This window comes from Anthonomus grandis, chromosome 10, assembly GCF_022605725.1.
Source record: "Anthonomus grandis grandis chromosome 10, icAntGran1.3, whole genome shotgun sequence".
NCBI lineage: Eukaryota > Metazoa > Arthropoda > Insecta > Coleoptera > Curculionidae > Anthonomus > Anthonomus grandis.
Genome location: NC_065555.1, coordinates 13,027,840 through 13,042,365, shown reverse-complemented (window position 1 = coordinate 13,042,365; position 14,526 = coordinate 13,027,840). Strand labels below are relative to the sequence as shown.

The 14,526-nt window shown below is 30.0% G+C and overlaps 1 protein-coding gene across 1 annotated transcript in view; it reads left to right on the top strand.

Annotated features, from left to right (window-relative positions):
* The window catches only part of LOC126741093 (eukaryotic translation initiation factor 5B), a 48,077-nt gene extending 33,984 nt beyond the window's left edge, over positions 1-14,093 (top strand). Inside the window, exons 18-20 of the mRNA XM_050447412.1 lie at positions 186-489; positions 6,181-6,342; positions 13,410-14,093. Of these exons, the coding sequence (XP_050303369.1) occupies positions 186-489; positions 6,181-6,342; positions 13,410-13,517 (574 nt within the window). The 3' untranslated portion in view covers positions 13,518-14,093. The remainder of the gene's footprint in view (positions 1-185; positions 490-6,180; positions 6,343-13,409) is intronic.
* The last annotated feature ends 433 nt before the right edge of the window (positions 14,094-14,526 follow it).

Genomic DNA, 14,526 nt, shown 5'->3' with positions numbered 1-14,526 from the left:
ATTTTTCAACAAAATGTTCCAAATAGAATTTAATGTTTATAAAACACTTTAGGAGAAAATTTAAATAAAAACTATTAATGTCAATAAATTATTTGAGGTACTATGGGTTTTGTAGCTTTCTTTGTTTAACATACAATCGGTCATGAATGGAAGCAAAATACTGATTTTTTTTAAAACTATTTTAGATATGCAACCATCCTGGCATTCGATGTTAAAGTAGAAAAAGACGCTCAAGAGTTAGCAGATAGTATGGGAGTAAAAATTTTCCAAGCCGATATAATCTATCACCTCTTTGACAAATTTATGGCATACAGGGAGGAACTTAAACAGAAAAAAAGGGAAGAGTTTAAACATATCGCAGTATTTCCTTGCAAGTTGAAAGTTTTACCGCAGTTTGTGTTTAATTCGAGAGACCCTATTGTGTGCGGTGTTATGGTGGAGGCCGGAGTCGTTAGAGAAGGCACTCCGATTTGTGTACCTAGTAAAGACGTAAGTATTTTATTTAGTTCTATAGGTTTAACTTATTGGTGAATATGGAAAAAACAGACAGATTGTTGAGGTTCACTCATTTTCTTTAGTTTCATTAAAAAAATAAATAAATAACACCTTTTATTTGCATGAGTAATTAAAAATTTAAAAAAAATCATTACAATACAATGCAATCGCTTTATTGTCAAAAAATTATAAATTTTGTAAACAAAGCTAATATAAATAAATAAATAAACACATATAAGTAAACACATGAGTACACAAAAACACAATATATTTAGATTTTATACAAAATAGGTAACCTATTGTACATGGTCAAATTACTTATACAACTAAATGTTTATAAAGTCAGAAGTTGATATTAAAAAGAATATAAAACAATACAAAAATGTAAATTAGGTAAAAGAAGTATACAAAATAAGTTGAAGTTAAATTACGACTATTATCACACTATAGGTATAACTAATTCTAGGGATGGAGACTATAAAGTAAATAGGGCCAGTGTGTGTGTGGTATTTAAAAAGAAAGATTAAAAAAGTCTTCTACTGTGTATAAAGCCTTTCCAATAGTAAAGCTTTTAAGGTATGGCGAAAACAGGAAAACGTTGTCATAGATTTAATCGTAAAAGGAAGATGATTGTGCATTTTTTTTGCTCTATAGAGTATAGAAGTTTTTACTAAATCCGACCGTGGGGTTGGCAGATAAATATCATGCTCTGCTTTTCTAAGTGGATAGTTATGAGAAAGCCTCTTTGGAAATTCTGAGACATGCTTTCGGATTAAGCAAACAGATTCAAATATAAACAGTGAAGGAAGAGTTATTCTATGTTTTTTAAAGTATTCTTGGCAGTGAGCTGTACTGTCAAGTTCCAGTAAATAGCGTATCGCTCTCTTTTGCAACTTGAATACGCGCTCGAAAATTGAGTGGCACAGCATGAACTCAAAAAGGGCAAAATAAACTGATTTAGATGTTAAAAAGCTTAATTCTTTGGAAATAGATCTTATGGCAAAACATGCTGAGCTTAACTTTGTGGATAAGGTGTCGATATGAGATTATTATATTATTACATATATAATTAGTATTATCTATATTTACAATTTCCTTGAAATGTAAAAGAAAATTGGTACTAGAGTTGCCAAAGGGCTTAATTTTACATATATTACGTAAGTTATAAAATAATTAAAATAACTAACAGTATATAAATGTTTCTAAAGAAGCCCTATAAAAATTGAGCATCCAAAAGCTAACCATGACATTCGGGCTCAACAGGAATATTATTAATAATTAAAGGTTTGATAAAAAAGATAAGACTTTATTTCCTTTTTAAAATTCGCAACTGTTAATGGTCTTTAATGGAATATCGTTGGATACGCGATACACATTATACACGTTGGGGAATCGATCATTACGCATAGAGAGGTGCTTAAAGGTGAAGTATCGCAACGAATCAAATTTGAATTCAATGCTACATCGTCGTTTTTAAGTAGTCAGTACGACGTTAGTAAGGGTCTGACTTTAATGGGGGTAACTGTATTAACTAAATTTCGGAAAATATTACGCGAAAGTTCAGGCATTCGTAAAATATTTTTATGATGCAGGCTTTACATACAGTGCTCCACAAAAGTTTGGAAACGTCTAAGAAAAGTTATAAAATCTAAAATTATCTTCAAAGCAATAGCATATGAAAAAAAAAATTTATCAAGATGGTATATCTCTTAACATCCTCTACCACAACAGAAACTTACATAAAAAACATTAGATTTTTGGTTGAAACGTATTTTATAGATTATTCTGAATAATTGGTACTACATAAACAAAAGAAAAAAAAATCAAAAACATATGAAATTTTAGTATTTAATATCGGAACCCTTTGCGTTTAATACAGCTCTACATCTATTTTGTATAGAGTTCACTAATTTGGCACTTTTTTCCACAGAAAATTTATCCAATCTCTTAATCCTCTCGTTTGGAATCTCATTGGAATCTCTTATTCCAATTTGATTGCAATAAATAAATCTTATTCATTTTTTATGTTATGTGATCTGATATCTCTATTTAATCCAAAAATTGTGTGAGAGTGGCGCATATTCCATAACACTCACATTATTTTCTTAGAACAAATTTTTTACCAACCGTGCCGTAAGTTTCGGGTAATTGTCTTGCTGGAACTGTCATATTAGAGATATTCAAATAAATACGTTTATCTAATATATGCGAACAATTTTACCTGTCCCAGACCTGGAAAAACAACCATACTATACCATAATCTCACCTCCTCCATGTTTCACTGGTAGCAATTAAGCATAGCATTTTAGAATTTCACTGGTAAGTTTCATTGGCAATTGGTACTTTGGACCGTTTTGAAACGTTTTTCTGACTAGATGCCTTCGAAATTTAATCCCACCACTACAAAAACACAAAAATTTACTCTCGTCACTAAATAACACCGTATTCCATTTTTTAGTGCTCTTTGGCGAATTTCAGGCATTTTTAGCGATTTGTTGAGGAAATTAAGGGCTTCTTTACAGGCTTTTCACGGTTTTAGTGTAAATGTAAATAGATAGTCACGAAATACACTTTATTATGCAGTTAATATATACTGAATATTTTCTCTGCGGGCGGCCTGTTTTAAAGGCAGTTTTGACTGTACTTCGGTCTTTTTTTCCTATATTTCTGTATTACTTTGGAGACATTTAGATACTGATACACGATAAATACTGAAATTTTTGGCAATATTAATATTTTTTTTACTATTCTTATCTGCTTCAATTATTTTGGTCTTAAAAGTATTGAAGTATTGTACATGAGTTTACATTATGCTGTGTATTGCATAATTAAAATTAAAGTGTTATTATAATAAAAATAAAATATAAAGTCGGGTAAGAGTCGAAAAATTTAAACGTTATGTAAAAATAAAATTAAAACTCCCAAAGATCAACACAACAAAAATTCATTCTTCAAATAAAAGCCTCAAACAGACCCCACTGCCTTCTGTGACTAAAAATTAAGTTAACCTATCAGAAAAAGCCATTGTATACTTCTAGAAAAGTTTCTGCTGAAATGGAATAGGTACAAACAACAATTTTCCCTCGCAATTACGGGTAAAAGAAGTATTTGTTAAAAAAATTTTGCCATAACTGCATTATGAGCAGGACAACCGTCTTGTTGCTTTCAATTTCGTACTCAGCATACTCAAATTTGGGCTGGTATTTTGGGCGACCACATTGTAGGGCCATTTTTTATTGATGGTACTTTAAATACTCAAAAATACCATGGATTGCTGCAAAACCAAATTCTTCCTGCCATTTTCAAATGCTCCCTAATTTAAACCTGGAATCGGTCTATTTTTAACAAAACGAGCGTCCTGCTCCTTGATGCATCGATTATTATTTGGGAAGATCTTTACCATTCAAGTAGATGCAAAGGTAGAAATTATTAACGAAAATGTACTGTATTTTAGTAATAAGAGTGCTCCACAAAAAGAATTAAAAGCTAAAAAATAAACCTCTTACACTGTAATAATTCAAAAGTAATTTAATTTAAGGCTAGCTGATGAACGGCAACTTAATAAAAAATTTAATAAGATATTCATTGGCATTAGCTCTTATTAACACTGGGTTATAGATGGGATTTCTATCAGGGACCTCAGAATGTGTCTACCTTACTGCATCAATCCTCTTATACAAATAATCAACTCCTGTATATTAGACAATAGATTCCCAACATTATAGAAGAAAGCTATTATTAAACCTATTTGCAAAGTTAATGATCTAAAAGATTTTAAGGCCAATAAGTATATTTCTAGTGCTATTTTAAGAAGTATGTGAATTTGTAGATACTAATAAAAAAATTCCATAATCTCAGTCAGGCTTTAGACAAAACTACGCTATAACAAGTCTGGTAAATATGGTCAATGATATCAGAATCAACGAAGAAGATAAATTAACTACATGTATGGTTGTGATAGATATCAGCAAAGCGTTTGATACCATGCTTTTGATTGATAAATTAAATTATATGGTTCTGAGTTTCTCTAAAAATGCATTCTACAGAGCTCGTTATTGCTCGGCCATTTCTATTTTCAATTTCTGTTTCTGATATGAATAGATCAGTTTAAAATTCTAAAACACAGCAATATGATGATGATTCACAAATATATATCCCATACTAAAATAGTTTTAATCTTCTCCCTAAGACGCTAACATCGTTAGCGAAACACGCGTCGAGAATAAAATAAAGAGATGTGGTTAGTGGTTAAACTGTTTTGCGATTTGAGTGTCACACCAAAGGTGCCAACCGTAGTACTATTAACTTTTTAGTATCTCAACACCGATCAAATTATATGCATCAATCTTTCTTAGTAGTAAGTGTACAATTTTAAAATAATATATCAGATTTTGTAAAAAACTTAAGCTATCATAAATTTAAAAGTTATAAAAATTATATACTAATCAGGATTTATAGCATTTTTATTACACTGAGATTTTTGATAATTTTGAATTAATTACAGCATCGTCTCTAATTTTTGTTGTTTGTACTTGATTTATAATTTGTTGATAAATTGACATTTAAATGATAATACTTATTATTTTATAGTATTGCTTTTGCGACCCTCTTCTCCACAGCTTTGTTTCTTTCCCTGCGGTTACTTTACTATGATTTCTATTTTTTTGTTTTGGTTAGTTTTTGCTAGATTTATTCCACGTAGATGTTTACATCGACTCAATCGGTTTTTATAATGGCTAGGTAATACCTTTGGCACAAAATATTATACATCAAGGGAAAATGTATATATATTATGTTCACTAATCTTACACTTTATGTGTTTTTATTTTGATTTGATTCTCTTCAAATAAGAATCCAAAACTGCGTGTATAACATTTCTTTTTTGTGTTTTATTTTAATAAGTTAAAATATCACAGCTTCGTTCCTTATATGAAACCTGTGAGACATGAAATTTCAATCCGATCATATTTTAAGCTTTAACTCTCCAAATTATGAAAGAGAATAAACAGTATTGATACACTATGTGTTAAGTGCTTTCGCTTTATCCACAAACACACATAAACCATTAATTAAAATGATTAATAGAGTTTATATCGTTTACTTGGGGTTGTAAAACCCCAAAAAAGATAAAAAGGCTAAGTATGACGAATATTTATGCTTTTTAATACACCATCAAAAAAGCATGTCATTATACAATAATTAGAGATTAATGTCTTTGGAAATATTATTTTTTTAACTTAAAAAATATATTTTAATAACATTTATATTTTGAATATGAATTTTGATTTTTATCACCTATCTTGTTCTACATCATAGTAAACAGATACCATATACAAATAAAAATAAGATATAACCATTAAATGGTATAAAAAAAAATTGGAATTTGCTCCATAGAAGTTTAACGGTCGTTCTAAAAACTTTAAAATACTCCAGTAATTTCTCATAGTTGGTAAAACAGTTACTTTAGTAATAAATTACGAAAGCCATTTTTAGTGCGACACGAGCTACACCTTTTGACGGAAATGTAGAGAAATAAAATAGATGTCAATCTAATCAATCTAATTTTGTAAGATACTAAATAATTATACAAAAAATATGACGTTTAGTTATTAGTCATTTAAAGTCAAAACTAAACTATTTAAATAATCCTAATAAAACAATACTAATTTTATATATTTATTTCAGTTTGTCGATATTGGAATTGTTACCAGTGTGGAAAATAACCATAAACCAGTGGAATTTGCCAGAAAAGGCATGGAAGTGTGTATTAAAATAGAGCCTATTCCCGGTGAATCGCCGAAAATGTTTGGAAGACATTTCGACGAAACGGACATGTTAGTTAGCAAGGTAAGATCAACGATCCTAGTTCGTTTCATCAAAAAGAAAACTATTTTGCGTTATTTATGTTAAAAAATCTGTTTTCTGCAACATCATAGGAATTTACTTAGAGAAAACTAATATATGTTAAATACATTTCAATTATTCAAAGAAGCCTTCTTCTCTGGCTTCAAATTATCATATTTATTTGATTTATTTGTCAAAAACAAATATGATGTTAACAGGCCGAAACCCAAAGGAACATCCACAAATTACAAACTGTTTCAGGTGTACTTATTTAAAAAATAATACAAGAGCAAAAATACAACAAAGTACTAAGTTTCTAATTTAGTGTTCTTGTTAATTAGAACTATTTAATTATTCTTGTTAATTAGATCTCTGATGCTCTTCTGAAACATACAAAGGGAGCGGTAAAATAAATCAGTAATACAGTAAAAAATGTGAAATTATATAAAGAAAGCATACGACTTAACGGCGAAATCCTTGCTACATTGGTTTGGAAAATTTCGCTGAGGTATATAATAATAATAATAATAATGTTACAGCAAAAATGTTATAGACGCTTGTAATAATATGCCACTCTAGGTGAGATTCAGTTCGACCAGAGAGAGACTGCTTCAAGTAACTACCCTCTAGCCGTCTGTTCAGCTAACCTAGGTGAAATTAAAACTAAAGCTAATTTCTAGAGTTACCCTATTTAAATAACTTCTAATTGAATTGGATAACATACGAACTAGCTATTTTTCATTTCTAGAATTTATTTGCTTACTGGACATGTATATAAAAAAAAAACGCATTGCAAATATGAAAAATCATTCTTTAATAGCACCTAACATGGTGTTTTACAAACCAATTTTAGTCTAAATATGTAGATAATAGATTGTTATTCTGTTGTGCAAATAAGGTAGTGACTTTTGTTATATTATTTTATGGAACAGTGTGATGGAGTGAACAAACCTTTGAGCTCTCATTTTTATCCATTTTGTCTCAGTTATTTTATGAGTTATTGGTTTAAATCTTCGTATACCGTGGATAAGACGAAGACAAGAGTTCTGCATTTTCTGTATGCGTGTGCTGTCAAAAGCGGTAATACATGGTCCTTATACGGTATCACAAAAATTAAAATGTGAGAGCACCATTAAATCACATAGGATAATTTTTAATTGTTTAGGCCAAAAATATATATTTTGAAAAATCGCTTTTAGGTAAATAAAACCATTTCTCACAGTTTTAAATATGGAAAGGTATTTGAGATATTAGATAACTCGAGTCAATCTGATAGTTAAATTGTTAAGACATCCATAGATTTCCAGTTTTCCATTTTCGTCTAGTTTTTACTTAAATAAATACAAATCTTTGAAATTTTAGATAATCCCTTGTAACCAAACACATTTTCTTTGTTTTTAGCCACAACCTTTTTATTTAACACCCACTAATTTCCTAAAAAAACGATTTTTTTTAAAGCTAAATGGTTGCATCAATCTTAGATAATTAAATGTGGAATTTATACAAGCCCGTTTGCCGCCTTTTAATTGCATAGAGAATGCTAAAAATACAACAACGATTTATTTTTCTGGTTGGATAATTAAAATATTATTTGCCCATCTGAATTGTTAATATCATTTACAAGAGGAATCCAACAGATTTAGTTAAATGAATTGAAATATAAAAATCATGCCATTTGGAAAAGAAGAAATAAAAATTCTTCATATTTAGTATTCTGAGGATGATCTAGTAATAAATCGAAACGTCAACATTAAGTTTGTTTTTTAATTGGATGTTTGATTTAGGAGCCAAAACCCTGAGATCCCTCAGGAAAAAAGTTGCACACTTATTTCCAATATTATTAATTTGTCTTATAATATAAAATTACCTAACTAATATCCACAATGTTTACTGAATTTTCTACTGCCTTACTTATTTTCCTAAGTTCGCTAATTCCGAAGCTAATTCTATACTAATTTACCAAAATCAATGAATCAAGCTTATTTAGAAGTTTAGCAGCAGAATAAATTAAAAAATTAATTGGATCTTTTCTTTATGATACACCACCCAGACACAGATTATGACATATCGCAAGATAGAATGGAAATTGCATCTGCTAATTTTACTCGACCTTTCAAGATAATTTCCTGCAAATTTTACTGATCCCTACCAAAAAATTATATAAGAACATTAAGAAAGAACAATCAAGAAATTAAGAGAACCTAAAAAAGTAAGATTGTCTTCTTTTTGGGGCTAAATAAATATGTCAAGTTCTCCTTTCAAAAACGCTCTATAATGTGAGTGTCGTCTATCTCCATTTATCCGGCCAATAAATCAAGATTGATTTTCCAATAATACATCAATACCAGCAGACTATGCCTTTTCTGATTTACACAGTAGCATATTAACCCAGTTTAGCCTAATTCCCTATCATTCCTCATTAATTCTCTATTAATTCTACTATTTCCTTATTCATTTTCTGGTATTTCCGTAGATTTTCCACGAATTTTCAAGGATTACACACCAAAACAAAAAACCCCTCTCCAAATCTAAGATCATCTTACCAAAAAAATTCAACCCATTCCCATGATTAAAAAAAATACTTCTACCCAGAAAAATCTTAATTTATTTATCTTGCAACGTATCTGACACCAGTTAGTTCGCTCTGTCATCGATTTATTGTTTTTGCGACTAATAGTCTAACCAGAACCATCCGTTCCACTCGCTTCCTCGAATCAAAACGTTACATCAGTCGTATGGAGAGAAAAAAAACTGAAAACATTCTTAAATCACATGCCGTCTATCAGCCGGTACGTTTGTTTAACAGGCGCGTTACAAACTTTTGGCAGCAATTAAGTTTTACCGAGAAACGGGATCGCGAAAAAAAAATTAACGCGTTTTTTTATTGCTTGGAAATATCCAGAAGGATCCTTGAGGCGTCTAAACACCGACTGCTATTTCTAAACATCCGGTGGCGGACGTTACAAATTTTGTGTATAAACAACGGATATTGGTGTAAGAAAATGCGCCGCGGATTTTTTAACTGTCTGGATATATATGAACGGAAAACTCATTTTAAATGATTTTCTTTTAAAATTTAAGTCATGCTAAAAAACACTGATATGTCCAACTTGAGACAGTACCTCAAGAAATAGAAGTTGTCAAGTGATTATTTTCAACAGAGAAATGCTTATAAGGTAGACAAATTTTCTAAAAAATAACAGCTCACCAGTCCATAATGGCATATCGGTGAAAATAGTTAAAATACCTAATAGTTTCCTACTTACTACTTAAAGATATTTCTAAAGAATAAATACTCCACAAATTTTGTTGTTCCACTAATTATAAGCACCTTTCAGTCATTGATACATGAAAAAATTATTTTGAATGAACATGAAAAAAACATTTAAACAGAATTGCCTCAGATAATTACGCCATTTTTAATTTAAAAAACCAGTTTTTTTCTAAGAAAAGTCTTTATTGCCTCTTCTCAGTTTATTCTTTCTTAGTTAGCACAACTAATATGAAAATACGAGGTGGCAGAATTTGTGCATTTCTAGACACTCAACTACTCTGTCTGAAAGCGGTTCCCACTTCATGGCCATTAAAATGTTTAATGCACGCCTCTGGTCCACATACAATATTTAATTTAAAAGTTAAGTTAAGAACAGTCAACTTTGGTCAACTGAGTAATATTTTGTGGATGAGTGGATTGGCAATATTAATGTTTGTGTTTATTACGATAGGGCTACTTGCCGATTTCAAACATTGCTCTATAACATCAAAAATAACCTGCTGATTCTTTGTGTTAGTTTTTGTAGCGTTCATTTTTAGCATTTATAATGTTTGTATTTTGGCTTTAGTTATGTTTCATAAATTACGTAAAATGAATTTTTTGTTTCCTTTCATTGCTGTTTATATATCTCAATATAATGCCAATATTTGCACTAACGTTCATGCTAATAACAACTTAGATTTCGTTTTAACGTTACATAATCCGATAAGTATATACAAGTTAGTAAAAATGTGCAGTCAACAGCAAAAACAATTAAAGCTTTAATAAAATAACATAATTATACGAAAATATTACAATATTTGAATAGCAGAAATTTTATCTCACAGAAGGAACTTGTGTATTAAAAAAGTTAAAGTGTTACTAACAATCGAAGATCTTTGGTCACACACCCATTGAACACCTAATGGAATAATATGTACTTCTGACTCGGAGACTCTTTCTGCTTTTTCACATTTCTTAGCAGATTTAACACGTATATCTTCATCATGCCACTCTGCGTAGTCAGATGAATGAGGCTGAGCAGTAAGATAGATTTCTATCATTTTTACACTACAATATTGTCAAAAGTTGAATTTTTTGTGTTCGGGCACATTTATTGCCATGAATGGCTCCCTTGTGATTCTATAGACTATTTGATGCAAAATAATGACCGCATATGTGGCAAGTACATTCTTCGATGCTGCATTGGACTCTTGGTCAGTAAAGATCATATTGCCTTAATTTATTATTATGAATGTTTCTGAGTTTGTAAATGTCGAATGATAATCTTATAAATATTGGATAAAATTCTGATTGTACGATGGCTTTTGGAGGAGGGATTATTAAAGCCAGAGTTTGTAGTATTGCCACAGGTGTCGCTAGAAAGCGGTCTAGTAAAATCATTCGTAAATCAATACGTGGATACAATACTATTCCGGAGTCCATGTTAGAAGTTCGTTATTATGATCACTATCAAGTGGATTAAGAGAATTCTATAATAACAAGAGAATTCCAATGGTCAGCAAGAATATTTTTTGCTTGGGCGAGATTCTGCAACTCGAGTTCTCCGTCAATGGTTTTGCGACTATTATGGAGATGATTTCCAAAAAAATCATGTGGAAGAACTAGCTCAGACAGCTGGTGATTGAGTGGAGGCAGATTTCCTATTTTTCCATCTGTATAGTTTGAATATTTGCGTACACAAGGGAAATCAATTTGCTAATTTATAAGATACGGAAATTTGTATATTTTTTATGTATTAAAAGGCTAATGACGGTATCTACATGTCATCTTTTTTGTGCTCAATTATTCTCTTACTTTACTAACCACACGGACTTTCTTTATATTACCTATCTCGTATAAACTCTTCTCGAATGATCAGACTGATAGTTTTTAATATAAAGGAGCATTTATTTAATTGGCAAATAACTCTTCACTTCCCGATATTAATTATAAAGTTTAAAGTTGCATTCAGGGATAAATAAATGGCTCTTAAATTAACATTATGAGAATCGTATAAAAAGTTCTGCTAATTAAAGTTATTGGCAAGGAAATAATGAGTGCTGAAGCAAGTCAGGAGTTAAAAGTTGAAGAAGATCCTGAATCTATGGCAAATAGTTACTTTCGAATTTTTCCTCGCTTTAATACCAGATTTATTGCATTCATTAATTAAAATTCCATTTAAGAGCAACAAATAAAGTACAATTTTTTTAAGGCTGATTACACCAGATAAACTTTGCTACTGCGAAATACTCACTCGTATTATAAAATAGCAACGGCAGATCTAAAATATGTTTTATGCCTTATCAATAATAACTCCTTTAAATATGGAATATTCTCAGAAAACTTGAAAGTAGCATATCAATATATTACATATTATTATATTAAATAGGGGCCCTGCAGCACTAAGAAATTATAGGGCTATTAGTTTATTACCAGGTTTCTCTACAATTTTTGACGGCAGTCAGCACAAGATTGATTAATTTTTTTGATTCAAAAAAATGTAACTTCTTTAGTCAGGATCCACTTCAGGTTTCCTAAAAGTAAATCAACCTAAGTGGCTATTTTTCATTCGTTGGTCAGATCCTTGTTCAACATCTTGAAAATTCTTGGATCTGTTGAAAGCCTATGAGCTCAGATTTGTTTTTCCAAAAATTGGAAGCATATGGTGTTACAGGTAATGTAATGGCTTAAATCATATAATAATCACAGAAGACAAATAGTAACAATCACAAAACAAGGGAAAACCGGTTACTCCAAATTGTTGTTTAGTGATGTAGGAATTGCGCAAGGTAGTTTCCCGGTTCCAGTCCTGTTCATTGTCTTTGGTAATGATTTATGCCTGTTAGTGAATTTATCCAGCCATAATATGGTAAAGTATCCTGATGATTTAATTATTCATAAGCTTTAATTGGTCATAAGCTTTACTGCCAATTATTGCTTATTAATTGGCAGTAAAGCTTATGAACAATTAGTAAATAAAGCAGACTTGAGACAGTTATATTCTGGTTTAGTGTAATAGATTAATGTTAAATAAAGAGAAAACAAACGTCAATGTTGAGAATTGGAAAAACGCAAAATTAGTTATTAATTTAACCGAATACCTTGACTGGGCCTGCTATATAGCATAATTAATAAAAAAACTCAATTGCTACGTTTTATAGGAGTCAGTAAATATATTAATGAAAGTTCACTGAAGATTTTATACGTTGTAAATTTTAAATCTGTTTTGAAACATGGTATTTTATTCTGGGAAAGGGATAATGTATTGCAAAATGTTTTTATAATACAAAAAACAGGTTAATAAGAATAATTAATAAAATGGGCTCTCTAGAGTATCGTAGATCAGTGCGTAAGAGCATGGGTATTATGACTATAATATATTTAATATACATTTATGAATGCCTTATTTTTTCACCAAAATAAAAACTTGTTTGAGTCCGAACACCAGTACAGCACAAATAGAGTATTTGATTATAATTATAGAATTTCTCCTTAAGAAAAATTTCTCTATTATATGTGTGTTAAATTATTTAACCCTCTACTAACTCATATAAAAAGCATTAATTCCCTTAAGAGATTTAACTTGAATATTAAGGAATTATTAGTTAATTTAGAACCACACTATTTAAAATATGTTTGTATAGAATTATTTATTTATACTTTGCTATGTGATCTAAAATGATTTAGCTAGATTATTGTTACTATTAATATTATTATTATCAAAGTTATATTTGGTTGACGTTATAATAAAACAATAAAACTTAATATAAATTGAGATCACGAAGGATCACTATTAATTATAATTTTTTTTCAGATATCTCGTCAATCAATCGACGCTTGCAAAGACTATTTCAGGGACGACCTTCTGAAGAGCGACTGGCAACTAATGGTAGAACTAAAGAAGATCTTCCAGATACTGTAAAAACATGTATATTAACCCGTTTTTAGTTTGAGTTGTTTAAATGGAATTCTTTTTCTTTTTTTTTGGCCGGAGATAATCATGGTGACCGATTGGGCTGGCCTCAGGTTACTTTACTCATCTATTTTTTAGAACTAACTGAACATCAACTTAAATCGTCTGTGAACTATTTTTAATGATAGATTTAGTGGATCGGTTTGTTTTTATATATGTGGGTGCCATTTGGATGGAAGAAAGGACTTGTTTTTATTTAAATTGTTTTATTCAATGATGTAATTGACCTACGTTTTAACCTTTTGTGCCAATATCCACAAAAGATTGACATCCTACAACAATAAACAATGAGTTCTTTCTTCCAACAATTTGTGGTTTGATTTTTTTGTATAGTCAATTTAAATAATAATAATATTTTACTATAATCGATAATCTTTTTGCACCGATCACTGAAAAATATACATATAGTTTTTTGATATAGTTCTAATGTTAAATATACTTTTGTTTTTTTTTTATTTTTTTTTCTTAAGTTTACTGGATGTATAGTATATATTTTAAATTATAATTAAACATTGTCTTGTAAAATTATTGGTTTTATTAAAAACAAATTACTGGTTTAATAAATAACGAATTGTGCCATTAGTAAAAATATTAATTACATTACCAAGAAAAAATGCGTAATAAGAGGGTAACCACTGAGCCTATTAATAAAAAAAGGAAATTTATATTCGGGAATAGCTTTATTGTTTTTTATTCTCCACAATGACCAATACATTTTTGCGTGCGCTTAAACCAATTTTTGCATTTTGATTGAGTTACCTCCAAAACATGATTTCATAGAAGTCCTTTGGTGTTAAATCGGGTCTGTACGGAGAATGACCCAACGGCCAGTTAAATAGGTGGTTGTTTTAGCCAATATGTCAGACCTTGTACTATCATGATAAATAATGATCCTTCGTTCAGTATTGTTTTGTGCTAGTGTTGCCAGATTTCCAATTATCCCGAAGGAACAGAAAAT